Genomic DNA, 20,466 nt, shown 5'->3' on the forward strand with positions numbered 1-20,466 from the left:
CTAAGTTTTTTAAATAATTTCTTTAATTTCTTTAAGATTAAAAGTCAGCCTCCTCAATTATGCTATTGGCCCCCCCTCCACGTGCACGCTCTCCCCCCTCCACTCTCCCATGCCTTGGCACTGTCAACTCATAATTCTTTTTCTTCTTCTTCCTTCTCTTCTCTGCTCATTGTAATGTTCAACTCTCCATAAATTCACATCCTTGATCCATCTTGACTCCATCATCTTCCGGAGGCACATACCCGATCGAGTTCACTCTTCATCCGCGACAAGTCGATATAGAACTAGATCGCTCCGCCCTTACTAATTATTCCCCAACGTATATATCTGCGTAGCTACCACGTAACGGTTCGATACATCCGATGGAGAAGTACGAGGTGGTGAAGGATTTGGGCGCGGGAAACTTCGGGGTGGCGAGACTGATGCGCCACAAGGACACTAAGGAACTTGTCGCCATGAAGTACATCGAGCGCGGCCACAAGGTACCGTGATATGTCGTCCCGCCAATTTTTTCATTCTTGCTGCTTCTATCTGATACACTTTTAATACGAACTGAGATCATGAAAGGCATTTTGTAGTTTCCCATCGGTTTGTCGGACGTCGACGTAGAGTATGATCAGTCCCGTCCTGATGATTGCTGACTGCTTTGCCTTGTCTGATTTGCAGATAGATGAGAATGTGGCAAGGGAGATCATAAACCACAGATCCCTTCGGCACCCGAACATCATCCGATTCAAGGAGGCAAGACCGTGACATCCATTCATTCATTCCTTCCACCCTTCTAGTATTTCCTTTGCTAAGCTAAGAATTCCGATCAACGGTTTTCATTTCTTCTGTCGCAATTTGTGCAGGTCGTCTTGACTCCGACGCATCTGGCGATAGTGATGGAGTACGCCGCTGGGGGAGAGCTCTTCGAACGTATCTGCAGTGCCGGTCGTTTCAGTGAAGATGAGGTTACCTGTTGCTTCTCTGTCTGCAAACCTGTCCAGATTAATTAGACCAAAGCCACTTGACTTAACGTCTTCCCCATTTTCATTCTTAATTTGGGATCAGGCAAGATACTTCTTCCAGCAGCTGACCTCGGGAGTCAATTACTGTCACTCTATGGTAAGGATCGACAGCCCACCAGGATTTGGCTCCTTCTACAGTGGATGGCACCAATAGTCAGTATTGTTGATGGTCAAGACCAAATCAACAGCAGAGAAGCTGACTTACTGTTGTTCGACGCCGAATACTATTTATCAAGCTTGAGAAGTTAATCTTATGTTCACCTGTCTTATTGCTTATGGTGCAGCAAATATGCCATCGAGATCTGAAGCTCGAGAACACCCTCCTAGATGGAAGCCCTGCTCCCCGATTAAAGATCTGCGATTTTGGCTACTCTAAGGTTTCCCTTTCTCCCCTTTTCTTAATAGATCAGCTCTACTTACCTAACAATCATAGTAACGTACTTGAATTGATTTCCGTCCCTGTGTTTTCATCCGGCAATAATTGTGCAGTCATCTGTGCTCCATTCTCGACCCAAATCTACAGTCGGGACCCCCGCATACATTGCACCAGAAGTTCTTTCTCGCCGAGAATATGATGGCAAGGTATAAATAGTTCTGTTCTTTCTGTTTTGATAAAGAAAAAAAACGAATGAACTCGAAACTTAACATGCTAAGATGTTTCATTTATTTCATTTGCAGTTAGCAGATGTTTGGTCCTGTGGGGTGACTCTGTATGTCATGCTGGTGGGAGCATACCCTTTTGAAGATCACGCGGACCCAAAGAATTTCAGGAAGACAATTCAGGTTCTTGAATTCGAGTTCAGATGAAAGGTAACTGATTATATTTGTGATTGGACATTTCTAATGTCCGAGGTTTGTGACTTTTTATCAACAGAGGATCATGGCTGTTCAGTACAAGATTCCTGACTACGTCCACATATCGCAAGATTGCAAGCATATGCTATCCCGCATATTCGTTGCGAATCCTTCCAGGGTAAGCTTTAGCTTTTGCTTGCAGTTGCTGAGGGGCTGTTTGCGATTGCTCAAGAAACTGTACTCAAAACTTGTTTCCCGGATCACTTCCAGAAAGATTGTTCCAGGTTTTCGGAAAACAGCTAGGGAAAATTTAGAAAAATATTTGGACAATCTATCCAATAAGACCACCTCTTTTGTTCTAATTTTGCTTCTTGTATTCATATCAATATGATCAGTGATTAAACCTCTTTGATGAGAGAGCTTGCGGCATGATTCCGGAAAATTTGAACTATTTTTAAATTGCAGAGGATAACTATCAAGGAAATCAAGAAACACCCGTGGTTCTTGAAGAACTTGCCGAGGGACCTGACAGAATCAGCTCAGGCCGTCTACTATCAGGGACAGGGAGACAACCAAAGCTTCTCAAGGCAGAGCATCGAAGAGATTATGAAGATCGTGGGGGAGGCCAGGAACCCTTCTCCCTCTTCGAAACCCAGCAAGGGATTCGGGTGGGGAGGAGCAGCCAACGAAGATGAGGAAGACCTGGAGGAGGAAATAGATGAAGAAGACGATGGGGAAGATGAGTATGACAAGAGGGTCAAGGAAGTCCGTGCCAGTGGGGAGTTTCAGATCAGTTAGGATCCTCGTCGAATATTTCAAGAATTCATGAATAATGAGGGACTCGTAAGAACAACGTATTATGCACGATACTATATTTGGAGGATTCGCTACTACCCTCTTTTTATTAGTTTGTATCCCGACTTCCATGACGCTTGGCATTATAAGAAACTGGAACCAAACAATAGAAATATCTCACGATGAAATCACCATACAAAATGCGACTATCTTATAAGTCCATTCCCATTACATTCTCTGTCCATTACTCTGTACCAGTCTGTTCCCTCTCAATCTAGAATAGAATTCGCAACAGGATATACGGTCACTTCCATGTCAAAGTGTGCATACAGTAAAATACACATAAAAGAACCAAGTTAAATGACTGAGACTACGGGTCCAAACTCTCATACAATGCCATGACTTACATTCGTCTTGTCTGCAATACACATGAAGTGCATATTGTTGTAAAGATTATTATGGATTGTTAGTGCAGTGAAAACGACAACTTTACAGATTAAAAAGTACAACAAAACTTCCCATAACAAGATTAGCGACATCTTCTGACCTGAAGAAAAAATTGTATAGCCTGTGTATTATTACTCGAATCCCAGCTTTAGAGCGAGCGGGGACGTACCTTCCTTGGCATTGATGGCCATTTGTAATGCACGAGTGTTCCTCTAAGTATAATCTACAATGAATGAGCACCTTGATTTGATCCACCGCCATCAACGGAACAAAGGCAACACTCCCCATTGATGCAAGAAGCCCTCTCCTGTGGTGACTTCGAGGACCAATAATACGAGCACTGCTAACATAGCTGCCCTCCCATTCCATGTTTCCGCACTCTTTGTCCATCCCCATTCCCAAACCGTCACAGGCGGTGGGAGCTCCCTTCGCTGTGAATCATATGCCGCCAACAACTCCTCCACACTACCGAGTGGAACCAATGACTGCAGAGGTCATATTCAACTTAGGAGTCAAATGAAGCATCTGATAATATTTAATAAAATAAGCGGTTGTTCAATTTAGAGATTTCAGAGAGTCCAGCATCTTCGTTCAATGACTAATACCTAACCAAATTATGGCTAACTTGCAAGAAACTCTATCAAGTTTTAGTCCCCAACCATAACAGGAAAGACAAGGAATGGAAGAATAAGTCCTTTATGTGAAGCGTACAAAGTGCTACAGAGGCAGAAAAAATAAGCTTCCCTGACATAACAGGACATTTCAGTTGACTCATCAACTTCTCAAGGGGGGACAAAAAAAAAAAAAGGGTAGATACCTGCCGAGCTTCAAGGTTCGAAACTGCCATGGCACCAACATAGGGGAGACTTTCAATTACAGCATCTGCTAAGTCCGAAATAAAGGTGGGTTCGCATCCTAGAGCAGGAACACGGCCCCACTTCTCTATGCCCGAGCTCAAAGCCAACTCTTTGTACTCTACATCGATTTCCTCAAGGGTTTCTATGTGCTCGCTGACAAAACTGAGGCCCAAACCCATCATAAAAAGGATTGTCAAATTTACTTAGATAATATTATAAATCTAAAATGCAATCAGACTAAACAGATTGAGAACATCATATACCTAATTGGGACAGCTAACAGGCTTTTGACTCCTTTCCGCCCGAGATCGATAATTGTCTCATCTGTGTATGGTTTTAACCATTCCACTGGTCCAACTCTGCTCTGTAATAACATCAATTGCGACATTATAATGAGAAAAATACTGTTCCTAAGATGATTAAGAGTAAGAACATAATTCACAGTATAATCATTCGAGAAGTATATGAGCAAATATTCATCATCATTGTAAGACCTAATAAAGGGGTTGTCCAGTACCTGATAAGCAAGAGTGTAGGCGTTGATGAATTTCCTTTTTTCCAGCTCTTCCATTATCAGATCCACACATTCTTCCATTTCTGCCTTGTATGGATCACCAGCCTCTTCCACATATGCAAGTGGCACTCCATGAGCGCTGAAGAATATCACCACCTACATCACACCCTTTTAGTCAAAATGCAACCATGCTTTGGAATAAAAGGTTCACTGAGTCCTACTTTGTGTTCATTTTTTGAGTAGGCTTGCCTGTTTCCTTTGTAATCCCAAACAAACCACCCAAGGAGAAAAATAAAGGAACCAGTATGAAGAAAAGATCTTAATGGTTACAGGACCCTTAATTTTATTCGATGCATTTAAATCATAGCATAATAGAGAAGGCAATAATCTTATATATGGATGAGGATAAGCTGGAAACAAGATGCCAGAACGAAGCTACTGTCTAGCTGTTAAAACCTTTTGCTCTATGAAGCCATTGAATTGTATAGTTCATAGAGACAAGAATTTATTGAGATTTGAATGAGAATTCTAAGGCAGTTAAAATGTAGAACAGGAAGATGCGCTAAGAAAATAAATCCAATATGCAACTGTAATGGGAATATCTGAGAGATTTGGAAGGGCAGCCCCATTCAAATTAGCTCCCAAAAGGGTTGTCAGAGCCAGATTCTCCCAAAGATAAGGCACATCATACCTTCTCAGGATTGTCAAAAGTTTTCAACTCCTGTTCAATTAGATTTGCCATGGCCTTGATATATCCCTCCCGCTGGTACCAGGAAGGTATAATTGTGTGCTGCATGTTTACTAGATATTCATCTTCCCTGGAAAATCAACAGATAATATGTCAGATCAGTTTTATTCTTGGTTTGATAAAGAGTAGGTCAATTTAAAAAATAAACGGACAATTCTCATATTTATCTACAAGTATAACAATTAAAAAAGAAGCACATCTTCATTACCTAAATATACTCTCCAAGAGCCGAAGGCTCGAACCACTAGTTGATATTGAAAATTGTGGATAAAGTGGAAGCACAACAAGCTTTGTTATTCCATCTCTTTTTATCTGAAGAGAGAATACAAAAAGGTAACCATGGCCAGAGATTTTCATCCAGAAATATATCAAAACATAAGGTAATGATTAATTTTAGCCATCCAAACAAAAAAGGGGCCATATGCAGTTGACTAAAAATTGATCAAAAAGTAACATATTTGCAAAATACTAAAGATCGACTATCAAGTCAAGTCACATCCAACAGAATTATAAACAAGAACTCTAAAATTTACCACGAGAAGTTCGCCTTCCAACACCAAAGTCATGGCTCAACAATCAACTCTCAGATACTGCTGTGTCCTCTAACATTTTCATCAACATGTTGGCGTGTATCAAATAACTTCTCATTCAAAAATCCGAATTATGTGTACAAAGTGAAGATTGTACTTGATAAAACTCTCAAGTTGGTTCCCGGAAGTTAGTTTAGTTAAAGAGGTTGACAAAGGGGGACATAGAGCAGGTGGAATCTGCATGCACCAGCTGACAAAAGGTAATCCAACAATCTTGGGATGACAGATACTATATTACGCCAGCCCATTGTAAAGACGAACCAGTAGCAGGAAAGGCTTCACTTGAATACAACATGCATCATTATAAGCACTGTCTCTTGAGGATCAATCCAGAACCATCAAATTTTTCTTTCCCCGTTTTTGTTGCCTAAGAGTCTCAGAGATGTCAATAGGACTCCCTAGCCCTCTTAAGACAGCATCCCTTTTTATCCTATTCTGATATTAAAGATATTAACCAGGAATTCTAGCAACAATCTTTTGGAGGACACTTCGAAGAATGGCTTGCAACAACAATAGGACCATGAAAAAGAATCTTACCAAGCTAAGCTTGCGCGCCTAACCTTCCTATCCTACACTATGATATATGGGACTTGAAGTAAAGTCAATTAACTACCTGCTCAATGGCCTCTTCGGTGAATGGGTGCCAATACCGCATGCCTACATATACCTTGGCGGGAACGTCCTTTGCCCAAAGAGACTTCCTCAGCTCTTCAGCCTGAACAAGGTATGATCTTCAGAACTTGCCCCCATAAATCAAAGAGAAAAACACGACTTTCCTCTTGTAAGAGACAAGGCTCTGAAGTTCTTAACAACTTATGATTTATGAACAGAATCTGCCATTACAGAACATGCCTGTGCATCGGTTATCTGACGAAGAGGGGATCCGCCACCGATGGATGCATAGCCTTCTTTACTCTTGGGGGCCCTAAGAACAGAAATGAACTGCGCCAAAGGCTTCTGAAGGAATCGAAACAACCGCGGCAGTCTAATGATGTCCTGTCAAAGGCAATGGGTGTTAGAGATGACTAGAGTGGGAATGTGGCAAGGCCAGCAAAAAGCACAAAGAGGGAGAGATTCGAATTACGGGATCAGCGAAAAGATTGAAGAGGAAAGGCTGGACATCGTCGAGAGTTTCGGGGCCTCCGAGGTTCAGCAACAGCACTCCAATCTTGTCTTCGCCGACCACCGAGGGGGAGGTGGCTCCGGGAGCATCTGAGGTGGCCACAGCTCCCAATGGTTCAGCAGCATATCTGCCCACAACGCAGTTCCTCGGAAGACCCTGAAAACTGCCCGAAGAAGAAGAAGAAGCTTCCAACTGGAGGCCCGTGCATCGGCTGCCATTCTTGTGGGAGGGGAAACTGCAGACAGCGCGGGGCAGCAGTGACCTGCTACTGTCATTCCCTCCATGACCAGAACTTGCGCAATCAGCAGAAGCGGATGAAGAAACCGAAAGAACCGACTGTTCTGTAAGCAGAGAAGACTTACAGCAAGAGATTGAGGTTGGGGTTGCGGGATGCGGCCGGGATGCAGGAGGACGAGGAAGAAGAAGGTGCGGCGGTGTTCATCGTCTGATCCGATTAGCAAGAAGATAAAGAAAGAGAAGTGCCCACCAGACCACACACTCCCTGAAGCTCAAAGCTTTGGTCTTTCTGCAGTGACAAACTTCCGAGAGACCATTGCAGAAGGAAGACAAGATCGGAGCTTTTCTTTCTATGTTATCACAGGGAAGAAGTAGATGACGGACGTGAAGCTCTGGTGGATGGAAAATCCATTAAAGAAGCTGATGCATTTTTCGTTCATTTCATTTGGGTCAGAGTCGTTCGGAGCAGGGAAATTGAGTGGTGTGGAAGGCGACGCATGAGAACAAGATTAGCCCAACAAGGCCAAAACTTTATCCTTAGCTTCCTCGTCCTTACGTATTTTCCTGTTTCCCCTCCGGTCATTGTTCTTTTCTTCCCTTCTCACATTCAACTGATTTTTTTCTCTTCAGTTCATGGCTGATCCTCGATCCGTATTTTCGTTTGATCTTTCGGTCACACCACGAAGTATATCCAGTCTATTGATTTTGATATTTCGAAAAGACGATAGTATATTTTCAATCTATTAATTAAAGTAATCTTTCTTGAATATCGACTTGTCCTGATTACGAAGTACTTTTAATAGATTTTTAAATATATGTAGTATTGGTAAATTTGTTTATTTTTTGAGCAAATACCTTATTTTTGCTCACTTGTCTCTCACCAGTCGAGTTAGGTAAATCCTCATTTTTCGACTAATTCATTTCATCATGTGATCTCACCATTAAAACCACATGAGAGATAGCTCTTGAGCAAGCTAGTACTGACCCATTCAAATAGATGAACCTAACTGAGATCCTCACTGTAGTCCATAGTCTTACCTTCTCTTTTTTTTTTTTTTGTATGTCCAAGTATGCCCTAAAACACCAGGACCTCGACGAGTTTAACCTACGCTCCACACGTAAGTATTACCGCTAACATAACCCACAATTTAACAAGGTAGGTTTGCATTATGTAAATATCTTTGACATTAAATCTCGTTCACACGACGGCTTGCTCTTGATGCTGTCCGTGTAATCTTCAAATTTATTAATTGTAAATTTACCCAATTAGAATAAAAAGAAAGTTTTCAAATTTATTACCTTATTGCTCTAGGACTAAACATGTCACAATGACCATAACATGGAACAGAACTTTCTCATTAACATTGCGTTTGGTGATAAAGTTAAGTTGAATTTAATATGATTAAATTTAATTTAAAGAGATAAAGACAAAAGTAATTGAAAAAAGCATGTGAGAGAATTTGAAAAAAAAATGATAAAATAATAATTATGTTATTGAATTGAGAAAAAAATGTTGAATAATTAAGAGAATTTAACGTTAAAAATTTAATTTAAATAATAGATAAGAAAAAATATAAAAGAGAATTAAAAGAAAGAAAAAATAATAATAATTATATTATTGAATTACGGTAAAAGTTAAGTTAAATTAGCTTTATTTACAACTAAAGCACCATGCTTCCATGAGTCCAACAGCTTGGAGAAGGCAGAGAGGGATGACCCGCCATGGCTCCAAGCAGCCATGGCCGAGTCTCTCATCTCTTTACACCTCTCTCTCACAATCCTACCCTTCCCATCATCACCATCCCCCATGAGCTCCCTCACTCTCCTCTCCACGTCCTCTGCACTGATCAGCACCTCTCCCTCTCCTTCCCCCCGCCCATCGCCTGCCACCGGTATTGCGACCCCGAATTCCTCCACCAATACTACGTTGTTCATCCGCTGTTCAGCGTACAGCGGCCACGCCAGCATTGGCACCCCGGAGCTCACTGCCTCCACCACCGAGTTCCACCCGCAGTGCGTCACGAACCCTCCCACCGACCCGTGCCTTAGGACCGCGCCTTGTGGAGCCCACGACTTCACCACCATGCCCTTCCCCTCCGTCCTCTCCAGGAACCCCTCTGGCAAGAGCTTGTTGAGGTCGGGCTCAGTGGATATGTCCGGTGGTGGGTTCTTCACCGCCCATAGGAATCTGTGGCCGCTCCTCTCCAAGCCCGTGGCTATTTCCCGCAGTTGTGGCTCCGAGAACGCTCCTCCAGTCCCAAAGCATAGGAACACCACGCTTCCGCTCGGCTGCTTATCGAGCCACGCTGTTGGAGATGTGGATCAGCTACTGTTTAATTTATCGATGTATTAGTTTGTGTCTTTAAGACTTATGTTTTCTGTCTTGTGTTGTTGATTAACTGTAATTTAGCAGTTAAGTTAGACAGGTTATATTTTGAATTTCAAATATTTTCCAGTGGAAAACAGTTATCTTCAATCAGTTATGGCTTTATATGTAAGGGTCAATGATGTAAGTTATGGGTTAAAAAAAATGTTAATGAAGTTTTCTCTTCTTAACTTTTCTTCTGTCCATCTCTCTGCTGTTCTGTATGTGCGTGAGTGCAGTTCTGCAACAACTTGCAGACAAGAGTGCATATACTGAGTGAAAGTGAGAGTTTTGTTCTGCAATACTTGCAGACATTGAAGAAATAAAAGCATCAGTGGTATCAGAGCTGTGAAGAATCTTAAGGGATCTGTGGAGCAGGAGGAGAAACGCAAGAAGGAAATCAATTGAAGATGGAGGCTGCTACTTCAGCATCGAGATTCTCCACCATAACACCACCTGTGTTTGATGGAGAGAATTACCACGTGTGGGCTGTGAAGATGCAGACATACATGGAAGGGGCTGATCTGTGGGAAGCAGTAGAAGAAGATTATCAAGTGGCTGCTCTTCCAGACAACCCCACGGTGAATCAGATAAGATATCACAAGGAAAGAGTAACGAGCAAGGCTAAGGCAAAATCATGCCTTTATGCTGCTGTAACAGCCACTCTCTTCACCAGAATAATGAAGCTTCAGTCTGCTAAGGCAATATGGGATTACTTGAAGACCGAGTATGAAGGAGATGAGAAGATCAGAGGTATGAAAGTTCTTAATCTGATGAGAGAGTTTGAACGGTTGCAGATGAATGAAGGGGAAACAGTGAAACAGTTTGCAGATAAACTTGTGGAAATTGCAAATAAGATAATGGTGTTGGGAACTGAGTTGAGTGATCAAAGGTTGGTGCAAAAAATGCTTGTCTCAGTACCAGAAAGGTATGAAGCAACCATTGCTTCATTAGAGAATACGAAGGAACTATCAGAATTGAAGTTTGCTGAGGTTCTGAGTGCTTTACAAGCACCAGAACAGAGAAGAATGATGAGAAAAGAAGAACCTGTAGAAGCAGCTTTGCAGGCAAGGTTGAAGTTTAACAGTGAAGCAAAAAGGAAGAAGGCTTATCAGCCGAGAAAGCAAGGAGAAGTATCTTCAAAAACTGGAAACACCAGTACTGGTGGCCAGGAGAGAAAGTGGCAGAAGGTTCCTTGTCAGCATTGTGGGCGAAAAAGTCATCCACATTTCAAGTGTTGGAGGAGACCAGATGTTAAATGCAGAAGGTGTCACAAGATTGGTCATATGGAGGCAATTTGCAAAGAAAAAGGTCACCAACAGCCAGGAGAAGCACACAATGCTATAACAAATGAGGTAGAGCAGTTGTTTGTGGCTTCATGTTTTACTTCAAATGTGATAAAAGATGGTTGGTTAGTAGATAGTGGGTGCACAAATCATATGACAAGTAATGCAGACTTGTTTAGTGCCCTGGATAAATCAGTAAAGTCAAAGGTGAAGATAGGAAATGGTGAATACATTGTTGTTGAGGGAAAAGGAGATGTAATGCTTGAAGGTTCTAATGGTGTGAAGCTTATTCATGAAGTGTTGTTTGTTCCTGATATTGACCAAAATTTACTAAGTGTCGGTCAACTGGTTGAAAGGGGCTATAAGGTTGTATTTGAAGAATTTGAATGTGTGATCATGGACAGTGAAGGGCAGACACTGTTTAGGATACCAATGAAGGACAAGTGCTTCTCATTTAATCCCTTAGATAAGAAGCACATGGCTATGACAAACTTGCTGAAAGAAGAAGAAGAGCTGTGGCATAGAAGACTGGGACATTTTCACAGCAAAGGAGTAAACTTTCTGCAGAAAAATGATATGGTGGATGGGTTGCCTGCAATTCAGAAAGAAGTAACAGAGTGTAAAACTTGTTTGCTTGGAAAACAAGTCCGGCTTCCTTTTAAGAGATCAAGTTGGAGAGCTGTCTCGAAGCTTCAGCTAGTCCATACAGATGTATGTGGACCTATGCCCGAGGAGTCACTAAGTGGGAGTAAGTATTTTGTGATCTTCATTGATGATTTCAGTAGAATGTGTTGGATATACTTTATGAAAGCTAAGTCAGAAGTAGCTGAGATCTTCATGAAGTTTAAAAAGCTTGTAGAGAATGAAAGTGGGTGCAAGATGAAGGCTATAATATCCGACAATGGCAGTGAATATACATCAGGGAGGTTCAAGGAAATTTGTGAAACATCCAGTATAATGCACCAGCTCACCGTGCCTTATTCACCCCAACAAAATGGGGTTAGTGAGAGGAAGAACAGAAGCATAATGGAGATGGCCAGATGTCTACTACAAGAGAAGGAGATGCCAAAAAAATTCTGGGCTGAGGCTGCAAATACCGCAGTCTTCCTGCTAAACAGATTGCCCACTAAGTCATTGGACAAGAGAACACCAGTTGAAGCTTGGTGTGGAAGAAAACCTTCAATAGCAAATTTGAAGGTGTTTGGTTGTATATGCTATTCCTACATTCCTCAGGCGAAAAGGGACAAACTTGATAAAAAGGCTGAAGCTGGTATCTTCATCGGCTACAGCTTGGAGTCAAAAGCTTACAGAATATATCAGCCTTCAAGAAATAAGGTGATTGTAAGCAGGGATGTAAGATTTATGGAGAAAGAAAAATGGAAGTGGACTGATGAAGAGAAAGGAGAAATGGAAGTCGCACAAAATTGGGAGGCAGCACCTCAGAAGACTTCATCTGAGGTGGAGGAAATTGAAGCTTTGAATGATGAAGAACTGGTAGATAACATACCAGTAAGAGGAACCAGGTCATTAAATGAAGTGTATCAGAGGTGCAATGTAGCTGTCTTTGAACCTGGAAATTTCGAAGAAGCAAAAGAAGACAGGAGATGGGTATCTGCAATGGAGGAGGAGTTAAAAATGATTAAAAAAAATCAGACATGGGATCTAGTGGAAAGACCTCAAGAAAGGTCATTGGAGTTAAGTGGGTGTACAGGACCAAGCTAAACTCAGATGGTTCTGTTAATAAATACAAAGCCAGGTTAGTAGTGAAGGGATATGCTCAAATTTGGGGGGTTGATTACTCTGAAACCTTTGCTCCAGTAGCAAGGTTAGACACTATCAGGTTATTACTTGCTGTTGCAGCTCAGAAAAATTGGAAGGTTTACCAACTTGATGTGAAATCTACTTTTCTCAATGGTGTGCTCGAAGAGGAAATATATGTTGAGCAACCTGAAGGGTTCATTGCTAAAGGAGAAGAAAGCAAAGTCTACAAATTAAAGAAAGCGTTATATGGCTTAAAGCAGGCCCCTCGAGCCTGGTATGGTAAGATTGATCAGTATTTGCAGAATCTGGGATTTGAGAGAAGTCTAAGTGAAGTCACACTTTATGTCAGGAAGGAGAAGGAAGACATGGTAATTCTATCCTTGTATGTTGATGATTTGCTGGTCACTGGAAACAATAAAGTACAGGTAGATGGATTGAAGTTGGATCTGATGAAAATGTTTGAAATGACAGATTTGGGAGAGATGACTTTCTTTCTGGGCATTGAGATTCAACAGAAAGAAAATGAAGTGTTTATTTGCCAGAGAAAGTATCTCAAAGAGATTTTGATGAGGTTTCAAATGGAAGAGTGCAAAAGTGTAAGCACACCAATGTATCAGAAGACAAAAATGCAGAAGGATGATGGATCAGGTCCAGTTGATGAAAGAACCTACAGAAGTCTTATAGGCTGTTTGATGTACTTAACAGCAACAAGGCCTGACATAATGTTTGCTGTGAATGTACTGTCGAGGTTTCTAAGTTGTGCAAGTGAAGCACATATGGTGGCTGCTAAGAGAGTCATTAGATATCTGAAAGGGACATCTTCCTATGGTTTGAAATTCTGCAGAAGCTCTACCTTCAAGCTGCATGGTTTCTCTGATAGTGACTGGGCAGGATCATTGGATGACATGAGGAGCACCTCTGGCTATTGTTTTTCTCTTGGTTCTACTTGTTTTTCGTGGAGCTCTAAGAAGCAGGAAGTGGTGGCTCAGTCAACAGCAGAAGCTGAATTTATTGCAGCCACAGCAGCAACAAACCAGGCAATCTGGCTGAGAAAGTTGATGACTGACTTAGGGATGGGTTCTGACCATGAAACTGAGATATTTGTTGACAACCAGGCTGCTCTTGCCATCTCTCAAAATCCAGTTTTCCATGGGAAAACAAAGCACTTCAAGTTGAAGTTTTACTATCTCAGGGAAATACAGCAAAGTGGTGAAATCAAGCTTGTTTATTGCAGGACAGAAGATCAAATGGCTGATTTATTCACCAAGTCATTTCATGTGGGAAGATTTGAGCACCTGAGAAGGATGGTTGGAGTATGTATCAGTACCTAATCCAAGGAGGAGTGTTGGAGATGTGGATCAGCTACTGTTTAATTTATCGATGTATTAGTTTGTGTCTTTAAGACTTATGTTGTCTGTCTTGTGTTGTTGATTAACTGTAATTTAGCAGTTAAGTTAGACAGGTTATATTTTGAATTTCAAATATTCTCCAGTGGAAAACAGTTATCTTCAATCAGTTATGGCTTTATATGTAAGGGTCAATGATGTAAGTTATGGGTTAAAAAAAAATGTTAATGAAGTTTTCTCTTCTTAACTTTTCTTCTGTCCATCTCTCTGCTGTTCTGTATGTGCGTGAGTGCAATTCTGCAACAACTTGCAGACAAGAGTGCATATACTGAGTGAAAGTGAGAGTTTTGTTCTGCAATACTTGCAGACATTGAAGAAATAAAAGCATCACACGCCAGGCATGAGTCTGCGGCCAATGATGACGCTTCATCGACCTGATCCTTATCGAACATAAGAACGTATCCCTACGTTGTTTAGTAAACTTTTGCCGAGCCTCAAAGATAGTGTTAGCAAGTAGTTGTATCGAATTCTTTACCTGTGAAGAAGCGTGACGTTCCCGATCTCTTGTGTTAGAGATCAGCGGACCGATGCAGTAGACAGGAGGTGTCGTTCTGCTTGGAACGCAGTCGCCGTCAGCAATAGCTCGGAGGGCTCTAGGCTCGAGGGAGTCGAACGTGTTCAGGATGATCCCCCGAGCCCTAGGCAAGGAGGAAGAGAAATCAAGGAAGTTGGGATAAGCGGGGTTGTCGCGGTCCAGCACCGGCTCCGGCATGTGGGAAGCCCGGACTGGAGGCAGGCCAGGAACGTCCGTGAGCAGGGCATCGCCTTGGTCTTTAAAACTGCCGGTTGTCCGATCATGAAGGGTTGGCAGATACAAGAAGAAACTCAGGACCGAGGCACAAGACGTGAAGTGATAGTAAGTAGGGATGTTTAGGAGGTCATAGGGAGCATAGATCGTCGAGGTCACAAGGGCGAGTACCCGAGACGTTAGGGAGATGCTCCTAAGAGCTTCGGAGACTCCATGGACATTGAGGCGCATGGTCTTGAAAGCAAGCTCTATCTCGTTCTGGCATTTCTGGGGGGCGACCGGAGGGAGATGCGTGAAGGATACATCCGGAAGAGAAGACTGGATGCCGCTGATGTAGGAGGAAGCACCGGGGGAACTCGTGTGGTCGTTTGTTAGGAGGAACTTGAAGGCGAACCCGGGTCGGTGTCGATGAATTAGCTTCCCGAGTTCGACCATCATCACCACATGGTGGAACTGGGGACCTGGGTAAAGGGCGATTGCTTCTTCCATTGCCGATGAAGGAGTGAACCGTTTCTTGTGTTGGAGTCTCTTATCTGCATTAGGCAGCTTGAATTGAGAGACATTTTAAAAGGAACAGAAGACTGTTCTTGGTCAAAAAGCGGACCTTGTACGTTTCCTGGAAAATGAGGTGTTTTGACAATTCCATGGACGCATGGATAAGTACTCCACAAATAATCTCCTTGGTTTTCCGGAATTGAACCCGAGATATCTCGGTTCTGAGTCGGAGGCATGCACTACTGTACTAATGCACCGGACCTTCTTTATCAAATTATTCAATGGACCACCATATGGCTGATGGGACCCTAGACTTTCAGGACCTCATCACGGGGGCCTTAGATTGTGATAATGGTTGGAGAATTCTTCCATTGCAGAACAGCTGCAGATAAGTTTGACAGTAAATCTATACTTGGCATACTTTACATTGCAATAATTCCTCAAGATGTTAGAGAGTTTACAGTTCGGCCCCCAAATAGATGAATTCTACTGCAGCAAATTACACCGAATAAACGATGTTAGCGACCACTCCATACAGAAACCTATATCATATAGTAGCATCCCATCAGTAAGATCGACCACTGCAGAAACAACACCATTTGCAGAGCACAAACTCAGTCACTTCCATAGCCTTTTGCAATACCCTCAGCCACAAATGAGAAAAGTAGAGGCAAATCCTTTCATCGAAAAATTCGAAACCACACGTCTTTTTTCACTCGCTAAAATCTAAGCTATCACTGCGAGAGCTGCTCGGGTTGCGGCTGTGTAACTTATTCTCCTGGAAGAATTTTTCCCTCTCAACATGTTTTGCAGGAGGGGGCGGAATCGTGACAGGCGGATGTGGAGGCTGCGAGTTTGAGTTGGGCTCCAGAGAGAGTGGCCGTATGAGCGGGCGGTTCAGCCTTTCAGCTGGTACCTGAAAGGGTGGTTCGTACAGATCCCGAGGAGAGCACTTATCTCTACTACCCTCTTCATCTTCAGGCCCTGCGCATGCTTTCCCTTTTCGAATCCTGTAAATTTCCATGGTCATAGTCAATGGAACTCATAATAACGTCAACCATCATCATTAGGAACCGTCCAGGGGTCATTTGTGATGAGTTCAGCTACATATCTATTGGATAAACATTAGCAATATTCTTTTTCTACGTGACATATCTTCAAGTCACTTCAGAGGATGCGTTTTTTCCTTTGCACAGAATCAATAGAACAGTAGGAAATGGTCAAACCTTCGAAAGAGTTGCTCTGGTTCCTCTTCCTCTTCCTCCTCCACCACTACGTCATTGTTGGAATGATTCATGCTTGTAATGGGTCTGCTTGATACAAGGGCATCGTGTCTTACAAGTACTTTCTGGAGCTGATCATTCAATTTGATTGCTTGAGAAATTACCTTCTCATTCCTGAACAAGAGGAGAAGCATGAACTTGAACAACATACATATATTATGTTCAAAACATGCAATGGCCCAAATTTTGTTTTTCATGTACAGATGATTAATGAGCAACTGATTTAACTGATAAAACCATGCCAGAGCATATTAAACAATCCTACTGCATCGCCCATTCTACTGGATTGCTGAACACATAAGCCCCATAACACTTGAGGGAAAAAAAGAAAAGAATGAGCTTAATCCAAAAGGAGGCGTTACCTCGATGTGATGACAAGATGCATCACTCGCTGTTTCTGGAAAGAACACTGCTCGACAAGATCAAGGGTGAACTCATCTTTTGCAGCCTAAATAATAAGATGAAATTCAAATAAGCAATTACTGATAATAGTTCCATAACTACCACAGCTATATGAACTTGAAAAACCATGAAGGACCGTGTCTCAAGAATCAGTGGAGTAACTCAAACTCAATTTTTTCTCAATTTCATCTTTTACAATAAATTATAGTGGTGAGCACAGTTTCTTCGCATCTTAGAGTGTATAATCTTGATGGTACTAATTGCTTAAAGTACCTAATGACCTTCATGGAATTTCCAGTGTACTAAGCAAAATCAAAACAATAATCATATCATATTGTAAATAAACGTTCTTATAAAAATTAGCACATCAACCCAGCTATAGATTTAAAATGACTTTAAATCTTCAACAAAACTATCTGTACCGTTGTGATTATTCTCAGCCCATCCTTTTCTAGATGCTGATAATAAAATTAGAGATGAAATTGTGAAAAGAGGGCTCATTGGTTTAGTCCTACTTATTAAAATAAATAGCCATTGCATAGAATCCTTTATCAGGACCATCATACAAACCTACCGCTGGGTTTTGAGGGTCAACAGCATCAAGCACTTCTTTCAAAACCTCCATTGCATTACTAGCCTTCTGAATAATACTGAATGAAATGAAGAGTCTGTCAAAACATTGTCTGAAAAGAAAATCACAGTATACATACAAAATACTAATAAATAAATAGGTACACCATGGCATGTCATATTAACCATGTGTTCATCTAGGCAAGAGAAACATAGGAACACGATCAAAAGCTATATCTTATGATTCAGTCAATAATTCTCTCTGTCCAGCAGAACTTGGCTGTCCCAGGGCATTGCAAGAAGTAAATTTTTTCCCATCAAATCTTCCATTACCACCAATATCTCGGCCCCAAATACAAATAAGATCAAATTACTAGAAGATCCATTGGATGGGTATTCTAATTTACAGATGAAGCATACCTTGATTCAGGAACAGATTGTGATGTTATATGCTGCGTGGTCCCATTATCCTGGGAATAGGCCACGTCAACTGTAGAACAAGTATTTTCAGATGCCCACGAAGCTGGAGCAGCTTGTCTCTTAGTGCTTGCTTGGTTGGTTGGACGATCTGAAGTTGCAGCCTGAGGCCTTTGAGGAAACTTTACTCCTGCACTCTAAGGGGTTCAACCCCCCAAAAGGAGGATGATTAACCTTGGTTTTTATATAGGAAGTGAAATAGTCATCACTGAGAACTTCCTGACTACCACTAGGAAAAGAAAAACTAAATCAAACAACCAAGCTTTGAGGTACTGATAGTATCCATCTTAAAGTCAAGGAACACAGTCAGAGATAGGAACATCGCATGTATCGAGAGCATCCCTACTTTGAGCTTCTACCCCTAGCATACAGCACTTAGATGAGGAAGAAAAAGAAAGATTATTCCATCAATTTCTTGTACTCACCACTAAATCATAGTACGCATAGTAATACTGCGGAAACTTCCCAGAAGCACCACCAAGAGATGTCTGTGTGGCATCAAGAAGAAGAAATATCCTCTCTCTAACGGGGAAATCAGTCTGAAAGAAACATTGAATGAGTATACGCGAGACTTCTAGAAATTATATATTAAATATGTGGTAAAAATCCACACCTTTTTCTTCACTATCTTTACGAGAATAGGGAGAATTCCTGATTCTATCACTTGTGTGTGGATCCTTTCACCTATATTGTTCATCAGCATCTCCAACAACTGCAACATCAAGAGTGTTTTCACATACTTAGAGCCCATCTTGCAGAACTTAAATTAGACCAAATATCAGGTCAGCAACCTAAAATGTATCGTTGAAAGAGGGAATCTTTTTTCGGGTTACTTAAAGAGAAAATCTTCACTTGACTGAAAAGGGGCATAAAACACTACTTTTCATTATTTTCTTCCGCATGAACTGATGCCATGTTAGCTCAAATATTTAAAGCCAAAGCTGGTAGAAATAATACAAAGATGGAAACAGACATGGCAATCATTCTTCACCCATAATATTTTTATTATTGAAATTCCCAATACGTCAATTGCTTACCAGAACTGCATACAACTGTATATTTGCATTTGTACTGCCCAACCTTTTCTTGATAGCTTTAATGACATCTTTGCTCGCCCTGCATTAGTAAAGTGACCAAAATAATGCCAACGAAACATTCACCAACTAGAAACCAATTTTAGTATGCAGTTAGAATCAAGTTCAAGCTTTAAACTTCAGTTTTGAGGGTAAACCCAAATGTGGTGTTGCCATAGCGACGGCAAATGAAAGAAAGTATTACAAGAGCACCAAAAAAGTCAATGGCATATAGTAAATGTACCTTTGATCTCGCGCCACTAATTCGCAGATCTCAATGTTCTTCATCCAATCCATCTCTGCCAATTTGTCACTTGTTGCAGAATTGACAAGCTCAGCCGCCATGATTCTGGCCACACGGTGCAATTCAAGGGTGAGTAAACTGTAAGAACAAGACCCTTTTTTTTTTTTTAACATCCCAAATGAATTAAGTTTGAAAGGGGGAATCAAGCAAACCACAAGCAAAAAGACACAAGTAAAAACAGCTTATGAAAACTTCAAGCAAGATAAGAAGCAAAGTTCACGGGCAAATCCCACATCCAGATGAACATCAAATGCATGAAACAGCGGCGTCGAGGAAACAAACTAAAATGCGCGGCATCCGATGTAACATGAAACTTCGAGCTAAGCAAAGTTGCTGTTAGAAATTTGCCTTCTTTTTCTTCTTTCTTGAAGGACAGAGGACAAGCCGATCCCAACAGAACTAATCACTGATCACAGTCAAACGAGAAACATGCCACCATCTCGCTTTCCCATGCTGTCAGCAAGCAAGCAAGGATGTAATCAGAAGTAAATTCCACAGCACTCAGCAACTAATAGAGGAAGAAGGCTGCTTCAGATCTCTCTTTCTTCCTCTCTCTCTGTCTTTCTCGGGTTTAGTATAAGTAGACAGACAGACAGACAGACTCCATAGGAGATGAAACCTTTTGGAGTATGATGAATGAGTGAAGTCACCTGAGATCTGACTGCTCGTCGATTGGAACAAACAAACAACTGATGCAGTTGAGCAGATGATAAGCAGCGGATTGGATTAGACAGAGAGAGAGAGAGAGAGAGAGAGAGGAAGAGTAGAAACTAGAGAGAGAGATTGGCCATGGTGATGAAGATGAAGAAAGGAAAACTGAGCTGAGCTGAGCTGAGCTGAGCTGAATAATTGATTGAATGAGCTGTTCCTTTGCTGGGCTATGCTCTTTCTTCTTTTTTGGGTCGACAGATGAAATTTTTTATTCAAACACCCATAATGTGCACTGTGTGTCGCCAGAGCGATCGATGATAGGCTCCCCTCGGGGAATCGACCATACACCCACTGCCAACCACGAAGCTAGCCAGCTGGGCTATGCTATAATAAGCACATACACGCACGCATCATATGGTGGAAGGAGATAGAAATCTCCATGTATGAAAATGGAAAAGAAAAAAAAAACTTTAAAAAAAAAAGGAAAAAAAAAAGGAAAGAAAAGGAGAGATTTTTACAGCTGAGACTG

The 20,466-nt window shown here is 41.6% G+C and overlaps 4 protein-coding genes across 5 annotated transcripts; 1 reads left to right on the forward strand and 3 right to left on the reverse strand.

Annotated features, from left to right (window-relative positions):
* The first annotated feature begins 90 nt into the window (after positions 1-90).
* On the forward strand, positions 91-2,734 carry LOC116199471 (serine/threonine-protein kinase SRK2A-like). The gene is made up of 9 exons (XM_031529822.1): positions 91-482; positions 667-741; positions 852-953; positions 1,054-1,107; positions 1,295-1,387; positions 1,500-1,592; positions 1,689-1,793; positions 1,885-1,983; positions 2,271-2,734. The coding sequence occupies exons 1-9, from the start codon at positions 363-365 to the stop codon at positions 2,601-2,603; spliced, it is 1,074 nt and encodes a 357-aa protein (XP_031385682.1). The 5' UTR covers positions 91-362; the 3' UTR covers positions 2,604-2,734.
* Positions 2,735-2,913: 179 nt separating this feature from the next.
* LOC116199470 (ferrochelatase-2, chloroplastic) lies at positions 2,914-7,621 on the reverse strand. The gene is made up of 10 exons (XM_031529821.1): positions 7,242-7,621; positions 6,841-7,147; positions 6,609-6,752; positions 6,370-6,471; positions 5,375-5,478; positions 5,110-5,236; positions 4,422-4,574; positions 4,168-4,268; positions 3,865-4,066; positions 2,914-3,532 (listed from the first exon to the last, which is right to left on the reverse strand). The coding sequence occupies exons 1-10, from the start codon at positions 7,319-7,321 to the stop codon at positions 3,308-3,310; spliced, it is 1,545 nt and encodes a 514-aa protein (XP_031385681.1). The 5' UTR covers positions 7,322-7,621; the 3' UTR covers positions 2,914-3,307.
* A 1,064-nt stretch (positions 7,622-8,685) lies between these two features.
* LOC116199448 (UDP-glycosyltransferase 88B1-like) lies at positions 8,686-15,233 on the reverse strand. Its single transcript, XM_031529794.1, has 3 exons — positions 14,410-15,233; positions 10,926-10,950; positions 8,686-9,422 (listed from the first exon to the last, which is right to left on the reverse strand). Exons 1-3 carry the CDS (start codon positions 15,169-15,171, stop codon positions 8,752-8,754), a joined length of 1,458 nt encoding a protein of 485 aa, XP_031385654.1. The 5' UTR covers positions 15,172-15,233; the 3' UTR covers positions 8,686-8,751.
* A 337-nt stretch (positions 15,234-15,570) lies between these two features.
* Positions 15,571-20,299, reverse strand: LOC116199445 (TOM1-like protein 5). Of its 2 annotated transcripts, XM_031529791.1 has the most exons (11): positions 19,937-20,298; positions 19,635-19,739; positions 19,227-19,331; positions 18,947-19,025; positions 18,523-18,621; positions 18,335-18,448; positions 17,853-18,046; positions 17,437-17,512; positions 16,823-16,908; positions 16,404-16,574; positions 15,571-16,187 (listed from the first exon to the last, which is right to left on the reverse strand). In XM_031529791.1, exons 3-11 carry the CDS (start codon positions 19,325-19,327, stop codon positions 15,890-15,892), a joined length of 1,218 nt encoding a protein of 405 aa, XP_031385651.1. In that variant the 5' UTR covers positions 19,328-19,331; positions 19,635-19,739; positions 19,937-20,298; the 3' UTR covers positions 15,571-15,889. The 2 variants fall into 2 exon arrangements, with proteins under 2 accessions (XP_031385651.1, XP_031385652.1); XM_031529792.1 differs by lacking the exon at positions 19,635-19,739 and having other exon boundaries at positions 19,937-20,299.
* Between the last annotated feature and the right edge of the window lie 167 nt (positions 20,300-20,466).

Source organism: Punica granatum, chromosome 3 (assembly GCF_007655135.1).
Source record: "Punica granatum isolate Tunisia-2019 chromosome 3, ASM765513v2, whole genome shotgun sequence".
NCBI lineage: Eukaryota > Viridiplantae > Streptophyta > Magnoliopsida > Myrtales > Lythraceae > Punica > Punica granatum.

Excerpts from the sequence above, each read along its gene's own strand:
- LOC116199471 (XM_031529822.1), top strand. The coding sequence starts at position 363 with ATGGAGAAGTACGAGGTGGTGAAGGATTTGGGCGCGGGAAACTTCGGG. Across the intron at positions 483-666 it reads ACATCGAGCGCGGCCACAAG|ATAGATGAGAATGTGGCAAG; the intron begins GTACCGTGATAT and ends TCTGATTTGCAG. Across the intron at positions 742-851 it reads ACATCATCCGATTCAAGGAG|GTCGTCTTGACTCCGACGCA; the intron begins GCAAGACCGTGA and ends CAATTTGTGCAG.
- LOC116199470 (XM_031529821.1), bottom strand. The coding sequence starts at position 7,321 with ATGAACACCGCCGCACCTTCTTCTTCCTCGTCCTCCTGCATCCCGGCC. Across the intron at positions 7,148-7,241 it reads CCCAACCTCAATCTCTTGCT|TAGCAGGTCACTGCTGCCCC; the intron begins GTAAGTCTTCTC and ends AGGGAATGACAG. Across the intron at positions 4,269-4,421 it reads CCTACACTCTTGCTTATCAG|AGCAGAGTTGGACCAGTGGA; the intron begins GTACTGGACAAC and ends ATGTTATTACAG.
- LOC116199448 (XM_031529794.1), bottom strand. The coding sequence starts at position 15,171 with ATGGAAGAAGCAATCGCCCTTTACCCAGGTCCCCAGTTCCACCATGTG. Across the intron at positions 10,951-14,409 it reads AACGTCACGCTTCTTCACAG|GGCACTAAACAAGTCTGCAT; the intron begins GTAAAGAATTCG and ends TGATTTATCCAG. Across the intron at positions 9,423-10,925 it reads TAAACAAGTCTGCATTACTT|CGTGGCTCGATAAGCAGCCG; the intron begins GTCATATGATTT and ends CATCTCCAACAG.
- LOC116199445 (XM_031529792.1), bottom strand. The coding sequence starts at position 19,327 with ATGGCGGCTGAGCTTGTCAATTCTGCAACAAGTGACAAATTGGCAGAG. Across the intron at positions 19,026-19,226 it reads TTAGTGGCGCGAGATCAAAG|GGCGAGCAAAGATGTCATTA; the intron begins GTACATTTACTA and ends TTACTAATGCAG. Across the intron at positions 16,575-16,822 it reads CATCTTGTCATCACATCGAG|GAATGAGAAGGTAATTTCTC; the intron begins GTAACGCCTCCT and ends CCTCTTGTTCAG.